At 44.0% G+C, this 16,792-nt stretch overlaps 1 protein-coding gene across 1 annotated transcript in view; it reads left to right on the forward strand.

Annotated features, from left to right (window-relative positions):
* The window catches only part of TCF20 (transcription factor 20), an 86,028-nt gene that overhangs the window by 63,517 nt on the left and 5,719 nt on the right, over positions 1–16,792 (forward strand). The window contains 3 exon segments of the mRNA XM_031463369.2: positions 7,821–7,914; positions 15,192–15,241; positions 16,242–16,369. Coding sequence (XP_031319229.2) covers positions 7,821–7,914; positions 15,192–15,241; positions 16,242–16,325 — 228 coding nt within the window. The 3' untranslated portion in view covers positions 16,326–16,369.

The following is a 16,792-nucleotide window of genomic DNA, read 5'->3' on the forward strand; positions in this document are numbered from 1 at the left end:
TTAAACATGTCCAAAAGCTAAGAATGCATTTTATAATTTATTTCCCAAGATTTGCAGTATCAGGAAATGCAGAGTTGCCTAAAAATAACCATTGTACCCTCCCATAGTAAATGAAAGACTAGGCCATTGCTAGTTTGAAAAAGTACTGTGCTTTACAAACCATGATTGAGAAGTCCCACTCTGTGTCTCATTTGTACTAGGAACAGTATTGTGTGGACTTACCTCTCCTGGGAATGAATATCATTAAACTTGTAACAACAGTGGCATCAAAAACAAAGGACATTCAGCTGTACAGTGACTTTATTACTTACACTATGGGAGAATGGTAATGTAAATAGTTTCTTTAGGTAAAAAGTAAAGAATCAAAATCTAATTGGAAATGGTTCTGGCCTCGGTATTAATTTTAGGATAGAAGAGGAGGATAGAAACAGAAGGTTTTATAGAGATACATTTTTATATTCTGTCTGGCAACTGACACACAGGAAGTACTTTTCGAGTATTGGCTAGTTGAGTGAATGAAGAGGACTAGAAGGCAGCCTGGTATGGTATAAAGAATGTTGAACTTGGGTTTCAAAGAGAAAAGGGTCAGGTTCTAAGTTTTGGGATTTTTAGTTACGTGATCTTCAGCAAGTCACTTTGCTTCTAGTCTGTTTCTTGTACCAGAAAAAACAAAGGCATTGAAAACAGACCCAGTGTCCCTTCTAGTTCCTGTGTCACTGATCTGATGCCAGAATTTGCCTAATAAAAAGTGAGTGAAATGGTGGGTGTTTCCATGAGGGAGAAAATTGCTATGCTGAAGAATGTAAAAGGAAAATGAACAATTACTTTTATTGTGAGAGTCTCAGGAAATCCCTGCTTAATGGTTTTCTATCACTACTGTAACATATTACCACAAGCAGTGGCTTAAAGCACAGACTTGTTATCGTAACAGTTCTATAGGTGACAGGTCCCACACAAGGTCCCACTAGGCTCAGATTAAGATGTCAGCAGGGCTGTGTTTCTCTCTGGAGGCTCTAAGGAAGAATTTCTCTTGTCCTTTCCAGCTTCTAAGACTGTCCACGTTCTTGGCTCATGGCCTCTTCCTCCATCTTCAAAACCAGCAGTGTTGCATCTCTTTGACCCTGCTTTCATCGTCACATCTCCCTAAAACCTGCAACTCTGATACCCCTGGGAGAGGTTCTTCACTTTTATAGACCCAGGTGACTAAAATGGGGCCACTTGGGTAATCCAGCATACTCTCCTCATCTCAAGGTGATTGAGACTTGATTTAATCATATCTGTGGAGCTGCATTGCCTTAAAGCAAAGATTCTGAGGCTGAAGTTGAACATCTTTGACATCTTTCAGGTTCGGTTCTGCCTGTCATGCCCTACGGTCTGCATTAGTCTGTAAGGGACAGAAGTATAGTGAAGAAAGCACTAAATGGCTCCCAGGAAACCTGAAATCCTAGCTCAGCCAGTCATTGCGTTTCTCTGGGTCTTTGTCTTCCTCGTCTAAAAAGTTGGGAAGTTGAAATTGGACCAATAGTTCTCAAACTGAATTTGGCATCAGAATTGCCTGGAGACTTGTTACAGATTGAGATGGGGTTTGAGAATTTGCTTCCTCCCTCTTTTTTTAAATCGTGAAGTAGACTTAAATTTTACCATCTTAACTGTTCAGTGCATGGTTCAGTGGTATTAAACACATTCACATTGCTGTGCAACCATCATCACCATCCATCCCCATAACTCTTTTCATTTTATAAAATTGAGACTCTACACCCATTAAACTAAAGACTCCACACGTTCTCCTCCCCCCAGATCATGGCAGCCACTATTATACTTAAGGTAACTGTGATTTGATTACTCTAAATACCTCATGTAAGTTGGATCATACAGTATTTGTCTTTTACTGACCGATTTATTTCACTTAGCATAATGTCCTCAAGGTTCATCTGTGTTGTAGCATGCACCAAAATTTCCTTACTTTAAGACTGAATAATACTCCATTGTATGCATATACCACATTTTGCTTATTCCTTTATCCGTTGATGAACACTTGGGTTGTTTCCACATTTTAGCTGTTGTGAATAATGCTACTATAAACATGGGTATACAAATTTTTTCAGACTCTGCTTTCATTTTGGGGGAGTTTTTACTCAAAGATGGAATTTTCTGGATTGTATAATTCTATTTTTAATTTTTTTGAGGAACTGTCATACTGTTTTCCACAGTGATTTTACCCTTATGCATTCCCACCAACAGTGCCCAAGTGTTCCAGTTTCTCCACATCCTCAACAACACTTGTTTTCTCTTTGATAGTAATTATTTTAATGTGTATGAAGTGGTATCTCATTGTGGGTTTGATTTGCATTTCCCTAATGATGAGTGATGTTGAGCATCTTTTCATGTGTTTATTGGCCATTTATTTATTTTCTCTGGAGAAATGTCTTATTCAAGTCCTTTGCTCATTTTTGAAATGAGTTGTTTGGTTTTTGTTTTGGAGGTTTTTTTGATGGAGTTTTAGGGGTTCTCTATATTCTGGATATTAATCCCTTGTCAGATACATGATTTGTAAATATTTCCACCCATTCTGTCAGTTGCCTTTTTACTCTATTGATAGTGTGTTTTGATGCACAACATTTTAAAATTTTCATGAAGTTCAATTTATCTCTTTTTCTTATATTATGTGGTCCTTTGGTGTCATAACCAAAAAATCATTGCCAAATCCAATGTCATGAAGCTTTTGTCCTATGTTTTCTTTTAAGAATTTTATTGTTTTAGGTCTTACAATTAAGTTGTTGATCCATTTTGTGTTAATTTTTGTATATGCTATTAGATAAGGGTCCAACTTTATTCTTTTGCATGTGGATATCCAGTTTTCCCAGCACTGTTTGTTTAAAGACTGTCCTTTCCCCCATTGAACGGTCTTGGCTCCCTTGTCAAAAATCATTTGGCCATATATGGAAGGGTTTATTTCTGGGTTCTCTATTCTATTCCTTTGGTCTGTATCTCTGTTTTTATGCCAGTACCACCCTGTTAACTACTGTAGCTTTGTAGTAAGTTTTGAAATAAGAAGTATGAGTCCTCTAGTTTTGTTCTTTTTCAAGGTTATTTTGGCTATTCGGGGTCCCTAGGACTCCATATGAATTTTAGGATAGGTTTTTCTATTTCTGCAAAAAAAAAAAAAAAAAAGTCATTGGGATTTTAATAGGGATTGCATTAACTCTGTAGATCACCCTGTAGACATTTTAATAATATCAAGTCTTCTAATCCATGAGCATGGGATGTGTTTCCATGTATTCATGTCTTCTTTAATTTCTTTCAGCAGTGTTTTGTATTTTTCATTGTACAAGTCTTCCACTTCCTTAGTTAATTCTTAAGGTGTTTTTTTTTATGGTATTGAAAATCAAATTGTTTTTATAATTTCCTTTTCAGATTGTTCATTGTTCATGTATAGAAATGCAGCTGATTTTTCTGTATTGACTTTGTATCCTGCTACTTTGCTAAATAAATTCATTTATCAGTCCTAACAGGTTTTTTGGTGAACTCTAGGGTTCTCTACATATAAGATCATATCTTCTTCAAATAGAGATCATTTTACTTCCTTTTTTCCAGTTTGGGTACCTTTTATTTCGTTTTCTTTCTTGATTGTTCTGGCTAGAACTTCCAGTACTGTGTTGAATAGATATGGTAAAAGCAAGCATCCTTGCTTTTATTCCTCATCTTAGGGGAAACGTCTCTGGTCTTTCACCATTGAATATGATATTCCCTGTTGGTTTTTCATATATGGCTTTTGTTTCCTTCTCTTCCTAGTTTGTTGTGTGTTTTTGTTTTTCTTTTTGTTTTTGTTTTACCATAAAAGGGTGTTGAATTTTGTCAGATGCTTTGCCTGCATCAGTTGAGATGGTTGTGTAGTTATTTCCTTCATGATGTTGATGTGACATATAACACTGATTGATTTCCATATGTTGAACCATCCTTGCATTCCAGGAATGAATCCCACTTGGTTATGGTGTATAGTTCTTTTAATATGCTGCTAGATTCTGTTTGCTAGTGTTTTGTTGAAGATTTTTTGCATCAGTGTTCATAAAGGATATTGATCTATAGGGTTTCTTTTCCCCGTATGTCTTTCTCAGACTCTGGTATCAGGTAATACTAGCCTTGTTTGAATGATTTTTTTTTTTAATGTTCCCTTCTCTTAAATTATGGGGGAAGATTTCACAAGGATTGGTATTACTTCTTCCTTAAATGTTCGGTAGAATTTACCAGTGAAGCCGTCATCAGATCCAGAGCTTTTCTTTTTTGAGAGACTTTTGACTACTGATTCAGTCTCCTTACTAGTTGTGGGTCTATTCAGATCTTTATTTCTTTGTGATTTAAGTCTTGATAGGTTTTGTGTTTCTGGAAGTTTGCCCATTTCATCTAGATTATCCAGCTTGGTATACAGTTGCTCATAGTACTCTCTTATAATCCTTTTTATTTCTGTAGAATCAGTAGTAATGTCCCACTTTTATTTCTGATGTTAGTAATTTGAGTCCTCTCTTTTTTCTTAATCCATCTAGCTAAAGGTTGATTTTATTGATCTTTTTTGAAGAACCAACTTTTGGTATCATTGGTTTTTCTCTATAGTTTGTCTATTCTGTTTCATTTATCTCTGTTAGAATCCTTATTACTTCTTCCTTCTGCTAGCTTTGGGTTTAATTTGTTCTTCTTTTTGTTGTTCCTTAAGTTGTAAGGTTAGGTTGCCTCCCGCTTGGCTAGGAGTAGGAGATGGGTAGTGCTGCTGTGCTAAGAGCTGAAATTGACCAGAAACAACTGCAGTTTACCATCCAAGTCTTAACCCTGGAAGTTGCAGGCCCTGAACAGACTTCAGAGTTCCAGAACAGTTACATCAGACAGATTCTGCCAGTGCAATTGTTGTCCAGGTGGGGAAACAGATTCCTGGTGTTACCTACTCTGCAATCTTCCCAGAATCCCAAAATTTGCATTTCTAACAAGTTCCCAGGTGATGCTGATGCTGCTGATCCAAGGCACACTTTGAGAACCACTGGCCTAAACTCTTTAAGGCCCTTTCTCTAAGGCCTTAATATGCCTTTTTCCTCTAATGTAACATAGTAAATTAATTGTGCTTTTCAAATTGAAAGAAACAGTCATTATTTTATTGATGTGATTTCCTGGTAAGGGATGAATTTGCTTTCTTTATGAGAAAAATGTAGGCTGGTTCAGGGCAGGGAGCTTTGAGAAGCCCTGCCAGGGGCAGCAGGGCATGTGTTGAGGTAGGAAGGAAATGGACAGTGTTTGGATCTGAGCTTAATCGCCTCTCTTTGTCTGTAAACCCAGGTGATGACTCGGCCTGCTCTGCAGGTTGCTGTTTGTTCATGGTCCGTGTCATCTGTCTGGCTTGTGGTCGTCTTGGGTCACATTTACTGAGCACTTCTGTCCAGCCACTATTGTAAGCTTGGAGGAACACGTTTAACCCTCACAACATCTCTTGTGAAGTAGATCACATCATCAGGTCTATGTCTGCAGGCTAAAGAAACAAAGGTTAGGAATTTGGCCAAGAGTAACACAAAGATAGGAAGTGGTGGAATCCCTTACAGGGAGTTATTTAGGTTCCAGGGCCCCCGCACTTCACCTGAAACAGCAGAGAACACCTCAGGTACTAGGTCCCTTTCTCATCAGTTAGGATATTTTGATTGCAAGTTACAAAATTAAACTAAAAATTGGTTTTTGTTTCTGGTTTTTTTTTAAAGAAGAGTATCCTCCCCCTTAACAAGTCTGGAGATGGGGTGGTCCTGGGGTAGGTTGCTTTAGGGCTTAACAATGTTACAGAAATCCGGGTTCACTCCATCCTGTTACTGTGCTGTCCTCAGTGGGTTGGGCTCTGTCTTCAGAGCTGTCCCCTTGTGGTGACAAGATGGTTGCAACAGACCTCACCACCCCATCCTCACAGAGGCCAAGTGAGAAGACGGCCGGTTCCTGCATCATGTCACTTGTTAAGAGGAGTAGAACTTTCCCAAAAGTTCCTTTCCCTGCAGACTTTCCTACCAGAAATGCTTGACACACCCATTCCTAAATGGCCACCATTGAGATTCATCCCCCAAGGTGGGGAGGGCCTGCAGTAGCTGAGCCCTCTGGATAACTGACCATTCAGGGCTCCTTTAGGAACAAGGGGTGTAGCAGGAATGGCTGTGGGTGACCACTGAGCAACCAGCCATGTTTGTTCCCCTGGTTGATGATGAGACCTTTGTTCTGAAGGTGCCCTGTGGCACTGACAAAAGCAGATAAAGCCTCAGGCTGCCCAAGAAGCTGCCAACTGTCCTTGGTTCACTCCAGGCCAAGTAGTCTTTTATTTCTTGGCAGGGTGTGAGGGCACATGGTAAACATTTACTGGTTATCATCACACAGATGGATGGTCTTCTAGGGGAAGGCAGGGCTCCTGAAGGACTGTCTTAGAGCCCTGTCCCTGCCCCATTTACTTCCGGAGGATGCCAGGCCTGGTCTGCAGAGTTCAGCTCTGACCTGGAGCAGGTTACTTCACCTTCCGGTGCTTCAGACACCTCTCCTGTAGAGTGGCGATGTTACAAGGTAGTTAGAAGCGAGCTGGTCCACGTCAGTCGCATCAGGTGATGTCCGATACATGATGCAGGGCCAGCACGGGGGCTGCGTTGCTGCCGGTATTCCTGTGGTTTTCCAACAGCATCAGTGTTAGGGAAGCTTGGTCCAGCTCCCTGTCATCCTGCTCCTGCTGCTTTGGGTTAGAGTGCTTGTTTTATGGCAGCATCCAGGTGGGCTTCACCCCAACTAGGTGAGGCTGACTGCCACAGGCCTGCGGCCACACGTTCCCTAACAGGCTGCTATCAGAGGCAAAAGAGAAGAGACAGAGAAGCCCTTTAGTCAGTTTGTCCCAGGAAGGTTATGGCGAGGAGTGGGAAGGGGGGATTCTCCATAAGTGTAACTGCTTACGGGGCACTTTTATCTTTCCTAGAATCAGGAGCGAGGGTCTGTATCATCCAGGTAGCCTTCTCCAGGTGTCCTCTGCCACCACAAGAGTCCGCATCCATCTTTCGTAGGGCCAGTATGGTTGCATTTTAGAAATAGGAATATTGTGGTAGGACATGGGGTTGAGTGCTCACAGCAGCCACATCACAGGGACGATAGAGATGTGCTCCACTTTACGAAAACCTGACCAAATAAGGAGGAGCATCTCAATTACAGGATAACGTCTCAGCCAGAAATTCATGGCAGGTTTCCTAGTGCATTTAAAATAGGATTTGTGTATAAAAATACCGTTTGCCTACAGGAGCCCATATTTTCTGAAAAGGGAAATATGCTTGTATTGGGCATTTGGGATAAGTAGAATAAAAATAAAATCTTACAAATATAAGAACTAGAATCCTGATTCCACTTTTAATTCTAAAAGGTTTATATATAACTCTACTATCTTACCATCCCCTCCTACCCCAGACTTCCACAGCAGAAATAGGCAGGCAGGATCTGTAGGCAGTTCACCAGAGCGGTGAAGAGTAAGGAAAGGACAGGCAGGCATGTGAGCAGTTGGACAACAGGAACACCAGAGGCAGAGCTGGGTGCTTCACCCTCGCCCCACTGTGTTGCTCTGTTTAATTTATTTGTGAGGCCTGGCCTAAAACGTTACTGCTGGATCCCTTCCATGGTGTGGTCCATGAGTGGCGATTAGAAATTGACAGCCTGTCCTGCCGCACAGACTCCTGTAACCACAGAGACATGTGCCGAGGTCTGACTGGTGGGGTCCAGGGGAGGCCTGGAGGAGAGGGATGAGTCTGGGATGCTGACACACCTGATTTCTTCCTTCCTTTCAGAAATGTTCCCACTGCCAGGAGGCAGGCGCCACCTTGGGCTGCTACAACAAAGGCTGCTCCTTCCGATACCATTACCCGTGTGCCATTGACGCAGGTAAGATGGAACCACAGACCCTTGTTCAGAGCATCTGAAGGGTAGGATGTACACTTCGATTCTCTCCCTTCTTTATGGTTCCTTTTGTCTCTTCTGACTGTGTTCTGTTTGTAAATTCTGAAGGAATGCAGAAAAGATATAAAAAGGATTGAAATAGGGTGATATTTTTTATAAGTTTTTGATATAATTCACAAAAGATTCATTAATTTAAGTGTACAATTCAGTAATTTTTTTGCCATTATATTCACGGAGTTGTACGACCATAATCACAAGCAATTTTAGAGCTTTGTCATCGCCTCATAAGCTCCTACACGTTGGTGGTCTCCCCCCCGCTGCCAGCCCCTGGCAGCCACTAACCTACTTCCTATGTCTGTAGACTTGCCTATTGGCCGTTTCCTATGAGTGGGTCACACAATGTGTGGTCCCCTTGACGGGCTTCTCTTTGACTTAGCGACCTGCTCCTCAGGTTTTCCGCATTCCAGCACATGTCAGTACTTTATTCGTTTTTATTTTCAAACAGTATTTTATTGTAAGGACATGCTGTGTTTTTTATTTATCATTCATCAGTTGATGCACATTTAGGTTGTTTTCCACTTTTTGATTGTGAATAATGCTGCTATGAACATTCACATACAAGTCTGTGTGTGGACTTAATGTTTTTATTTCTCTTGAATATAAACCTTGGAGTGGAATTACTGGGTCATATGTTTAACCCTGTGTTTAACCTTTTGAGGAGCTGTCAGACTGTTTTCCAAAGTGGCTAAATCATTTTACATCCCTCCAACAGTGTGTGAGGGTTCCAGTTTCTCCACCTCATCGCTAACAGTTGTTTTCATCTGTCTTTTTTATTATAGCCGTCCCAGTGGGCATGAGGTGATGTCTCACTGTGATTTGAGTTTGCACTTTCCTGATAGCTAATGATACTGAGCATCTTTGATGAAGTCCAGTTTATCCATTTTTCTTTTGGTGCTTATCTCTTTGTTGCTTATTGTTATTTTTACATTTAAAAATCACAAAGATATATGCCTATGTTTTCTCCTAAGAGTTTTATAGTTTTAGCTCTTACTCAGGTGTTTGATCCATTTTGAGTTAATTTTTTAAATGGTGTGAGGTAGGAGTCCAGTTCATTCTTTTGCATATGGACTCCAGTTGTCCCAGCACCGTTTGTGGTAAAGATTACTCTTTCTTCATTCCTTGGCACCTTTGTCGAAAACCAGTTGAGTGTACATGTGTGGGCTTATTTCTGGACTCTTTCCAGCACCGCATTGTCTTGATTACTGGAGGTTTTGAAATTGAGAAGTGTGAGTCTTCCCGAATTTGTTCCTTTTTTTCAAGCTTATTTTCTCTATTTTGGATCCTTTGCTATACATATGAATTTTAGGATCAACTTGTCCATTTCTGTTTTAAAAAAAAAAGACATAGCCATTAAAACTTTGATAGGTATTGTGTTGAATCTGCAAAACAAGTTAGGGAGATTTGCCATATTAACAATAGTATGTTCTCTACCAGTGATCATAGGGTATCTGTCTTTCCATTATTTCAGTCTTTCATGTCTTCCAACAGTGTTGTAATTTTCAGAGTACACGTTTTGCACTTCTTTTGTTAAATTTATTCCTAAGTATTTTATTATTTTTGGTGTGATGATAAATGGAATTGTTTTCTTAATCTGACTTTTAGATTGTTTACTGTGAGTATATAGAAATAGAATTGATTTCGGTATATTGGTCTTGTATCCTGCAGCTTTACTCAAACCATTGATCAGTTCTGACGGTTGTTTCATGGATTTCTATATATGATATATCATCTGCGAATAGACAGTTTTACTTCTTTCTTCCCAATCAGATACCTTTTCTTTTACTCGCCTGATTGTCCTGGCTAGAACTTACAGTGTTGGACAAAATTGGCAGGAGCCAATGTCCTTGTCTTGTTTCCGACCCTTACGAGAGCTGTGGGCTTTTCATAGATGTTCTTGATGCAACTGAGGAAGTTCCCTTCTATTCCTAGTTTGTTGTGCATTTTTATCAGGCAGAGGTGTTGAATTTTTGTCTTTTTTGGTCTCTTGAGATGATCACATCAGTACTTTGTGGTGTGATAACTGTTGAAAGAAGGGACACCTTTTGTCCAGGAAGTGCCATAAGTTAGCAATGCAGACTTGAGTTCTGACTCAGCTTCAGCAGCCTGGGAAAATCCTCTTTCATCCACTGGACTCTTGGCTCTTCGGTGGGTGTTTTTACCAGTTATTTTTTGAACATTAGATGGGTCTAGGTTCACCTCGCAGGCCCTCAGAATGCTTGCAGTCAGGGAAGTGGGAGGGAAAATGAGGAGATAAATGAGAGTCGCATGGTGCTTGCTCTCTCTAAGCACTTCCCAGGTTCCAGGGGGAAACGTGGCTTTCCCTGGGGCAGCCTCACTGTTTCCAGGAGGTGGAGGTGGATTTGGCAGGGGTGAGGGGAGAGGCTGTGGCTGACTGGGTGATGGGAGCAGGTACAGAGGGAGAAAGCACGTGGAGTGGAATCTGAGTTCGTCCCCACCTCCCTTCCTTCCAGCGCTCCTGACATTTGCTTAAGCACATCCCCCTGCTTTTCACGTCCTTCTCGTTGTCCCTTCTTTTCTCCTCTTTTTTCCAGGTTTCTGCAGGAGCAGCAGCTAAAAAGAGCAAGAAACGTACAGAAAGATAATGCTTATACCAAAGTTAGAGTCTCATAAAAGTGTGTTTGCTTGTGCTGAGGGGCAGCTGGTGGCCAGGGTGCTATTTGACCAGAAGGATAAGTGGCGAGTAAGAAGACAGCCTTGAAGTGTCAGTTCAGGGAGTTTGGGGTTTTGCCTGTCCCTTACATTCTCTTTCTTCCCCTGAACGTTTCCAAGCTGAGTCTGAGCAGTAATTCACCCTGGGTCGTGGTCTAGCATATTCTACAGTACAGTCATTAAATCCTCCTCTCTTAAGAGCCAAGTGTTGCCTTTTCTCATTTTCATGATACTGCCCCAAGTTACACCAGAATGTTTTATTTCCTTTTCTATTTTAAGCTTCGTGGGTTTTAAATGAAGTTGTTTGTAATTTTTACATGGGGGAATACTGCAAACATTGGCTTTCCTGCCAGTGGCCAGGTGAAAGGTGGTCTCCTGCATGGAGGCTCTGCCCAGAAGCAGCAGGCAGGGAACTCCGTCCCCTGGGAGTGTGTTCCCTCTCTGTACATGGGGCGCCCACCTCCAGCCACGGTTTCTCCAGGGGTTGAGCCGTGCTGCTTGGTAGAACTTGCCACAGTGATGGATGTGGTCTACATCTGCGCTCTCCAATACAGTAGCCACAGGCCATGTGTGACCACTGAGCGCTTGGAAGATGGCTGGTTAGATGGAAGGACTGAGTTTTTTATTTTATTTTATTTTATGTTATGTTATGTTATGTTATTTTATTTTATTTTAACCTAAACTCCCAGAGCCATGTGCAGCTGGTGGCTGGCAGCACAGGCTCGGTGCCGCCTTGGTCAAGCCAGGCAGTGGGGGTTTTTTGGGAAAGGCCCTCCTCCCTCCAGCAGAGGCTCGCCCGGCCCCCAACCAGCAGGGAAGCAGGGCCTGCTGTACCAGCTGAGGGTTAGGAAGTAAGTGATACTTGTCACTCTCCGTTTGATCCTGTCTTCCGTGGCCTGTCCAGGTAAGTTGGCCACATCTCTATTTGGCAGAAATTGGTTGCCGAGTATCCAGCAAGAGGGAGGCTGCCTAGGTCAGCGGGACCTTGGCCTCTGGCTTTGCTGTCCAGCTGCTGCATACTCTGCTCTTCCACATGGAGCTGGGACCAAAAAAGCAGCTTCACAGGGTGACCGTGTCTGGGCATTTGTTGATCTCTTTGACGACCTGAGTCACAATGATCCAGAGTCTTCACTTCTGTGCGGATTGATGCTTGTATTTATCCCACATGGTCTTCTCAGGAATTCTGTTCTCCATCTGGTAGATCTTTGTATCCAGGAAAGGCGTTCATTGATTGACTTTTCTAGTTACAATAAAAATAAGCTCCTGAGTTTGTGAGTCCCCCATCTCTGTGTGGAGTAAGGAACAGTTTGACATTTTCTTCTGTGCCTTGCTGTCAGCTGCTCAAACCTTAGCGAGCTATTGATGTTTAAAGGAAAACTTTTATCACTAGGGACATCTCCATGGAAACAGAATCTTTGTTTCATGAGGAGCAGTGGCTCCTGCAGCTTTTCCCGTACCTGATACTGACCCTACTTTTGTGAGACTGTGGTTCACTGTGCTGTGCTCCTTGTATGTCACAGGCACCGGATTTGGCTCCAGGTGGCAGATGCAGTAATAAGAACATGAGTACCAGTTTTTAAAAAATTAATATATTTAATGCAATGAGCCATAGCAATTAAGACTAAAGGGGAAAAGAGCTGTGGTGGCTCATTAATAATTTCATTGTGTGTAAGGAATCTTGCCTAGAGAGGCTTTTTCTTTTACCCTCATGAAGAAACACAGCTGGGATTTTACTTCTACAGCCACCCTTCCACAGCATTTTCAAGCTGCTCTCTCTGCTTCTGACTTTGATCTTGTGGCTGAGGGTCCGGAGCCAGGATGGGTCGTTATGAAACGGCTGGTGGTCTTGCTTCTTCCCTCTTATGTCCCTCCTTTGGCCCCAGGAACCGGGCTTGCCTCTCCAGAGACTGCCCCTCAGCGAGGCGGGGGCGAGGCTGGCGAGTCCCCGAGTCCCAGCCTGGATTTTGCCAGTATGAGTCTTAAGTGTTATGTGTGAATGCATGTGGGTCTCTGAAGCTTCAGATAGCTTGTTATGAGGAGCCCAGCTAAGTCCTGTCTTTAAGCCTAAAGAGAGAAATGAAAGTGGTGTCCTTTTCTGGGTGTGATGTTTGTGTCTGGAAGCCACCAGGTTGACTTGATAACCTTGTGAGTCTCCTCCACCTTATGCAATGGTCCAGCAAGCTGTTTACTCTGACCTCACTGTGGGGAAGTGCTGCCCAGGTCCTCTGCACCGTGCAGCATGTTGCCAGGGGCTTGGAGAAAACCAGTGAGGGGCCAGCTGGCCGGTGGTGTGGGGCCAGAGTCTGTTCAGAGACCTCAGAAGCGTTTACTACACTTGCCACCACTCTTCACTCTTTCCCCAGCAGAGTCTGGTTGGAGGCAGCCTAGTCTTCTCGCCACGCCGCCTCCAGGTGGCCAAGCTCTCCGGCTGTGGGTCTCAGCCCCGCCAGGAATGGGAAGTGCAGTTGCTGGTGTCCTGTGGGCACCACGAGGATGGAGGGGCACCTTCACAGTGTTCCTGCACGCAGGCCCTGCCAGAGGGTGCCCTGTCTCGTAGGTTTGTTTAGATTTCCCTCAGAAGTACCTGGCGTTCGCTCCAAGTTCCCTTTAGTGTGTACCTACATTGTTTTATCTCTTCTGCTTTCTAGCTTAGAGGGGATATGTTTGCTAACTTTAAAAGACAATTTTACTAATGGTGCATCAGAGCTGGTCATTGTTCTGTGGCTGTGAGCCACCTCTGCCTTTCTAGTGGCATCTTTTCCAGCTGACATGGTCCCCCTCCTCATTTCTGTAAACCCCTGTGACATAAGGGTGGCCTTGCCCCACATGGCCTGTGCTATTTCTCTTTGGCCCAAACTAGAGACTCTGCCAGCAAGCACTGCTGCCTCAGCCCAGGTAAGGAGAAGGCGCTTCCTCCGAGCTCCAGCTGTCTGTCTCCCGCTGTTCATAAGCTCTCTGGCAGATTGGAGCAGCAGGAGCCTTGGTCACGCCATGTACTTGTGGGTTTTAAATTAACACATTTCACTTACTGCCAGGCTATTTGCTTTTGGTGGGGAAGGACATAAAGGTTAGCAGGACTTGCTGAGTTTCCTGTGCCCGGAGGCTGGCCCAGAGCAGAGAAGGCTGAACCCACCCAATCTTAAGAGATTCCAGGGCTAGGGAGTTGGGGGAGCAGGTACAGCGGTGATGGTACAGACTTAGCCAGGTTATGGCAGGGTCTTTTTTCTTTTCTTTTCTTTTTCATGTATTTAAGATAGAGAGGACCTCAAAAGTTTCATTTGTGTCTTCCCTTGCTTATTACTATTTCACTTGAAATCTTTGGGTACACAGGCTGCTAATCTGGGCCTCACTTTAAACCTGAGTTAAATTATGAATTTAACAAGGCTAAGTACCAGGGCCACCTCCCGCCATAGTACCTGGGAGCTCTCTGAGAACGTGTGATCAATATTTATTAACATTCTGCCACTGCTTCTTGCACCAGCGACCCAGCTGTCGGTCTTTGGGAGCTGTGGTGTGCGGAGTGAACCCGTTAATTAGATTTCCTCGCCCTGCTCAATGCACCATGCTTGTGCCATGGAGCACGGCTCAGCTGGAGGCAGACGCGCGTCCTCGCTGTCACGGAGGATGTCTCCGAGTTAAAAGTTGGGACGCATCATTTTGCTCCAAGGATGAATAGCCTCCTAATGGGATTTCACTTTCCTCTGGAGCATTTAGCGTGGGTTACAGGGCTTCCGGGACTCCATGGGTTGTAGGACAACGTGGCAGCGGGGCCCCAGGCCTCCATTCTTTCTCTGACGTGTGGCTCTCCATGAGGAGAAAAGACGCCTGCAGATCTGAAGTGTTTTCATCAGGAGGCTTTGCTGTGGCCTGTGGAGTGAGCTTGGCCTAGGATACGGGGTGTTAAAAATAACATTTATTGGAGATTGTTTCTCATTATTAAAATAATAAAGATATCATCGTGGAAATAAAGATAAAAATAAAGAAAATTAAAATCACCTATAATCTTACTACCCAAGAGAACCACTGTCATATTTTGGTAGATTTCCTTTGTCTTTTTTTAATGCATAAAAAGCATTTTGAGGGGGGAAGGTATAGCTTAAATGGTAGAGTGCATGCTTATTAGCATGCATGAGGTCAATTCCCAGTACCTCCATTAAAAAAAATCTAATAATAAATAAATAAGTAGACCTAATGACCCCCCAAAAATAAATTTTAAAAAAGCATTTTGACAAAAGTGAGATTGTACTTACACATTTATGTGTATTATGGCTTTTTGAACCGTTTGCATTGTGTTTCCCCCATAGCAGTAACTAGTCTAAAATGTTCATTGTTTAACATTGGACTGACACTCTATCATGTTGAGGTACTTACTGTAGCTTATTGGGGGGTATCTCATGTTTTCCTATTAGAAGTCACAGTGCGGACCTCTTATCTCCATGTCTGGCCTCGTCAGTCCTGACCAGTGCGGCCCCGCGCCCCTCGGGCTGTGCCACACGCCAGCCCCCGCCTGACTGTCCCCTTCTGTCTTGCAGATTGTTTGCTCCATGAGGAGAACTTCTCGGTGAGGTGCCCCAAGCACAAGGTGAGTCAGAGCCCACACTCCCGGCGGGGCTGGGGGGGTCAGGGGGCTTCTCCTGAAAGACCTGAAGACCAGACATTGGGGGGCTGCCGCCCACTCCTGGCCTGGGGGGAGAGGCACCTGGGGAGGGATCCCTGTGGCGTGGGTATCGGTGCCCCCGTGGTGAGGGGGGACTAGGGGAAGTGTTTTGGAGAGGAAGGTGTTTTGTCTATTAAGGGAAATTGGAAGATCAAAGGCAGTAAAACTACCGGCTCCCCCTTAGCGTAATGGAATTCCAGTTCACAGGCTGACGGGACGTAAGACTGGTTGTCCGCCTTGAATGGGAGCAAAGGCATCTTCCCCTACTAGAAGTAGAGTTACTCCAGGCTTTTGGGGAAATGCAGTCTCTTCCAGGTTTTACTTCAGCAGAAGCAACTGGTAGTGTCTCTGTAGTTGATTCAGGAGGTGGTCTCTTTTTGCCTCTTAAATTTAGGAAAGGAAAGATAAGGGGGAGGGGGTGAATGATCTGTTTCTGAGACACCTCATGTGTGGGGGGGAAGGGGAGGATGTAGAGAAGGACCACCTGGGATCTCTGCAGCGCCACTCTGCTCTGGCTGAGGTCACACTGACACCTGGTGGCCACTGGTGCTCACAGCCTTCAGTCTGCAAGTGGGGCCAGAAAGTACTAGAAAGAGGTCATCCTGTTGGGTCTGCTCTCAAATGCTTCTGAAATATGCTTACTTACGCTTTTCTTTAAAGATTATTTCCAGAGATGGATCATAGGATCTTACAGTTTTCTCTGTTTTAAATTTACATGTTTTTATTTTAAAAAGCTTCCCTTTTTTAATGGTCACATTTTGCCTCAGAAAACCCTGTCTGAGTATCTCCTGTTTGTCATTCAGTACTGACTCTCTGCTTTTTCTTTCCTTTTCCATGTGCGTTCCTCTCCTCACCTCTGCCCACCCTGACCCCACGCTCGTTCTTCGTCCCTCCTGTCTTGTCTCCTTGGCTTTGCCGGAGTCAGCCTCCCCTCCCATGCCCTCTCCCCCCCTTGCAGAACAAGACAGCGAAAGGCAGCCTGAGCACAGAGCAGTCGGAGCGGGGGTGAGGGGGGCAGTGTGCTCGTGGGAATGGAAAGTACAGCAAGCACAGGTGAGTCTGGGTCGCCGCCCCTGCCGGACTCCAGGGGGTGTCGTGGCCTGTGCCCCCGTGCGCAGTCCAGGCCAGGCTGCACTAGCAGCATTTAACCGCGTGGACTGCCGACACAGAGTGGGTAAAATGTTTTCCCATTTGTTGCTTAGCTCCCCAGAATATGTGTGGAAAGGTGGTGTGGCGCTGTGAAATGGTACCATCACCCATTGGGGTTCATGGTGACTTCCTGAAGCTGGGCCTTGTGTGTGGAGCTCCTGAGGGCAGGATGCTGCGCCTTCCGAGTCGGACCCTCGGGAGGGGGGCTTCTGCCAGCAGCCCTCGCTCTTTCCCAGGCTCAGATAGGCTTCTTGCCAGAGGGCTCTTCTTTTCAATTTACTCAATATCTCTAAAGCTTATGGTGGGTTTTCTCTGAAAGACAAAAAA

This window comes from Camelus dromedarius, chromosome 11 (genome assembly GCF_036321535.1).
Source record: "Camelus dromedarius isolate mCamDro1 chromosome 11, mCamDro1.pat, whole genome shotgun sequence".
In the NCBI taxonomy this organism is placed as follows: Eukaryota; Metazoa; Chordata; class Mammalia; order Artiodactyla; family Camelidae; genus Camelus; species Camelus dromedarius.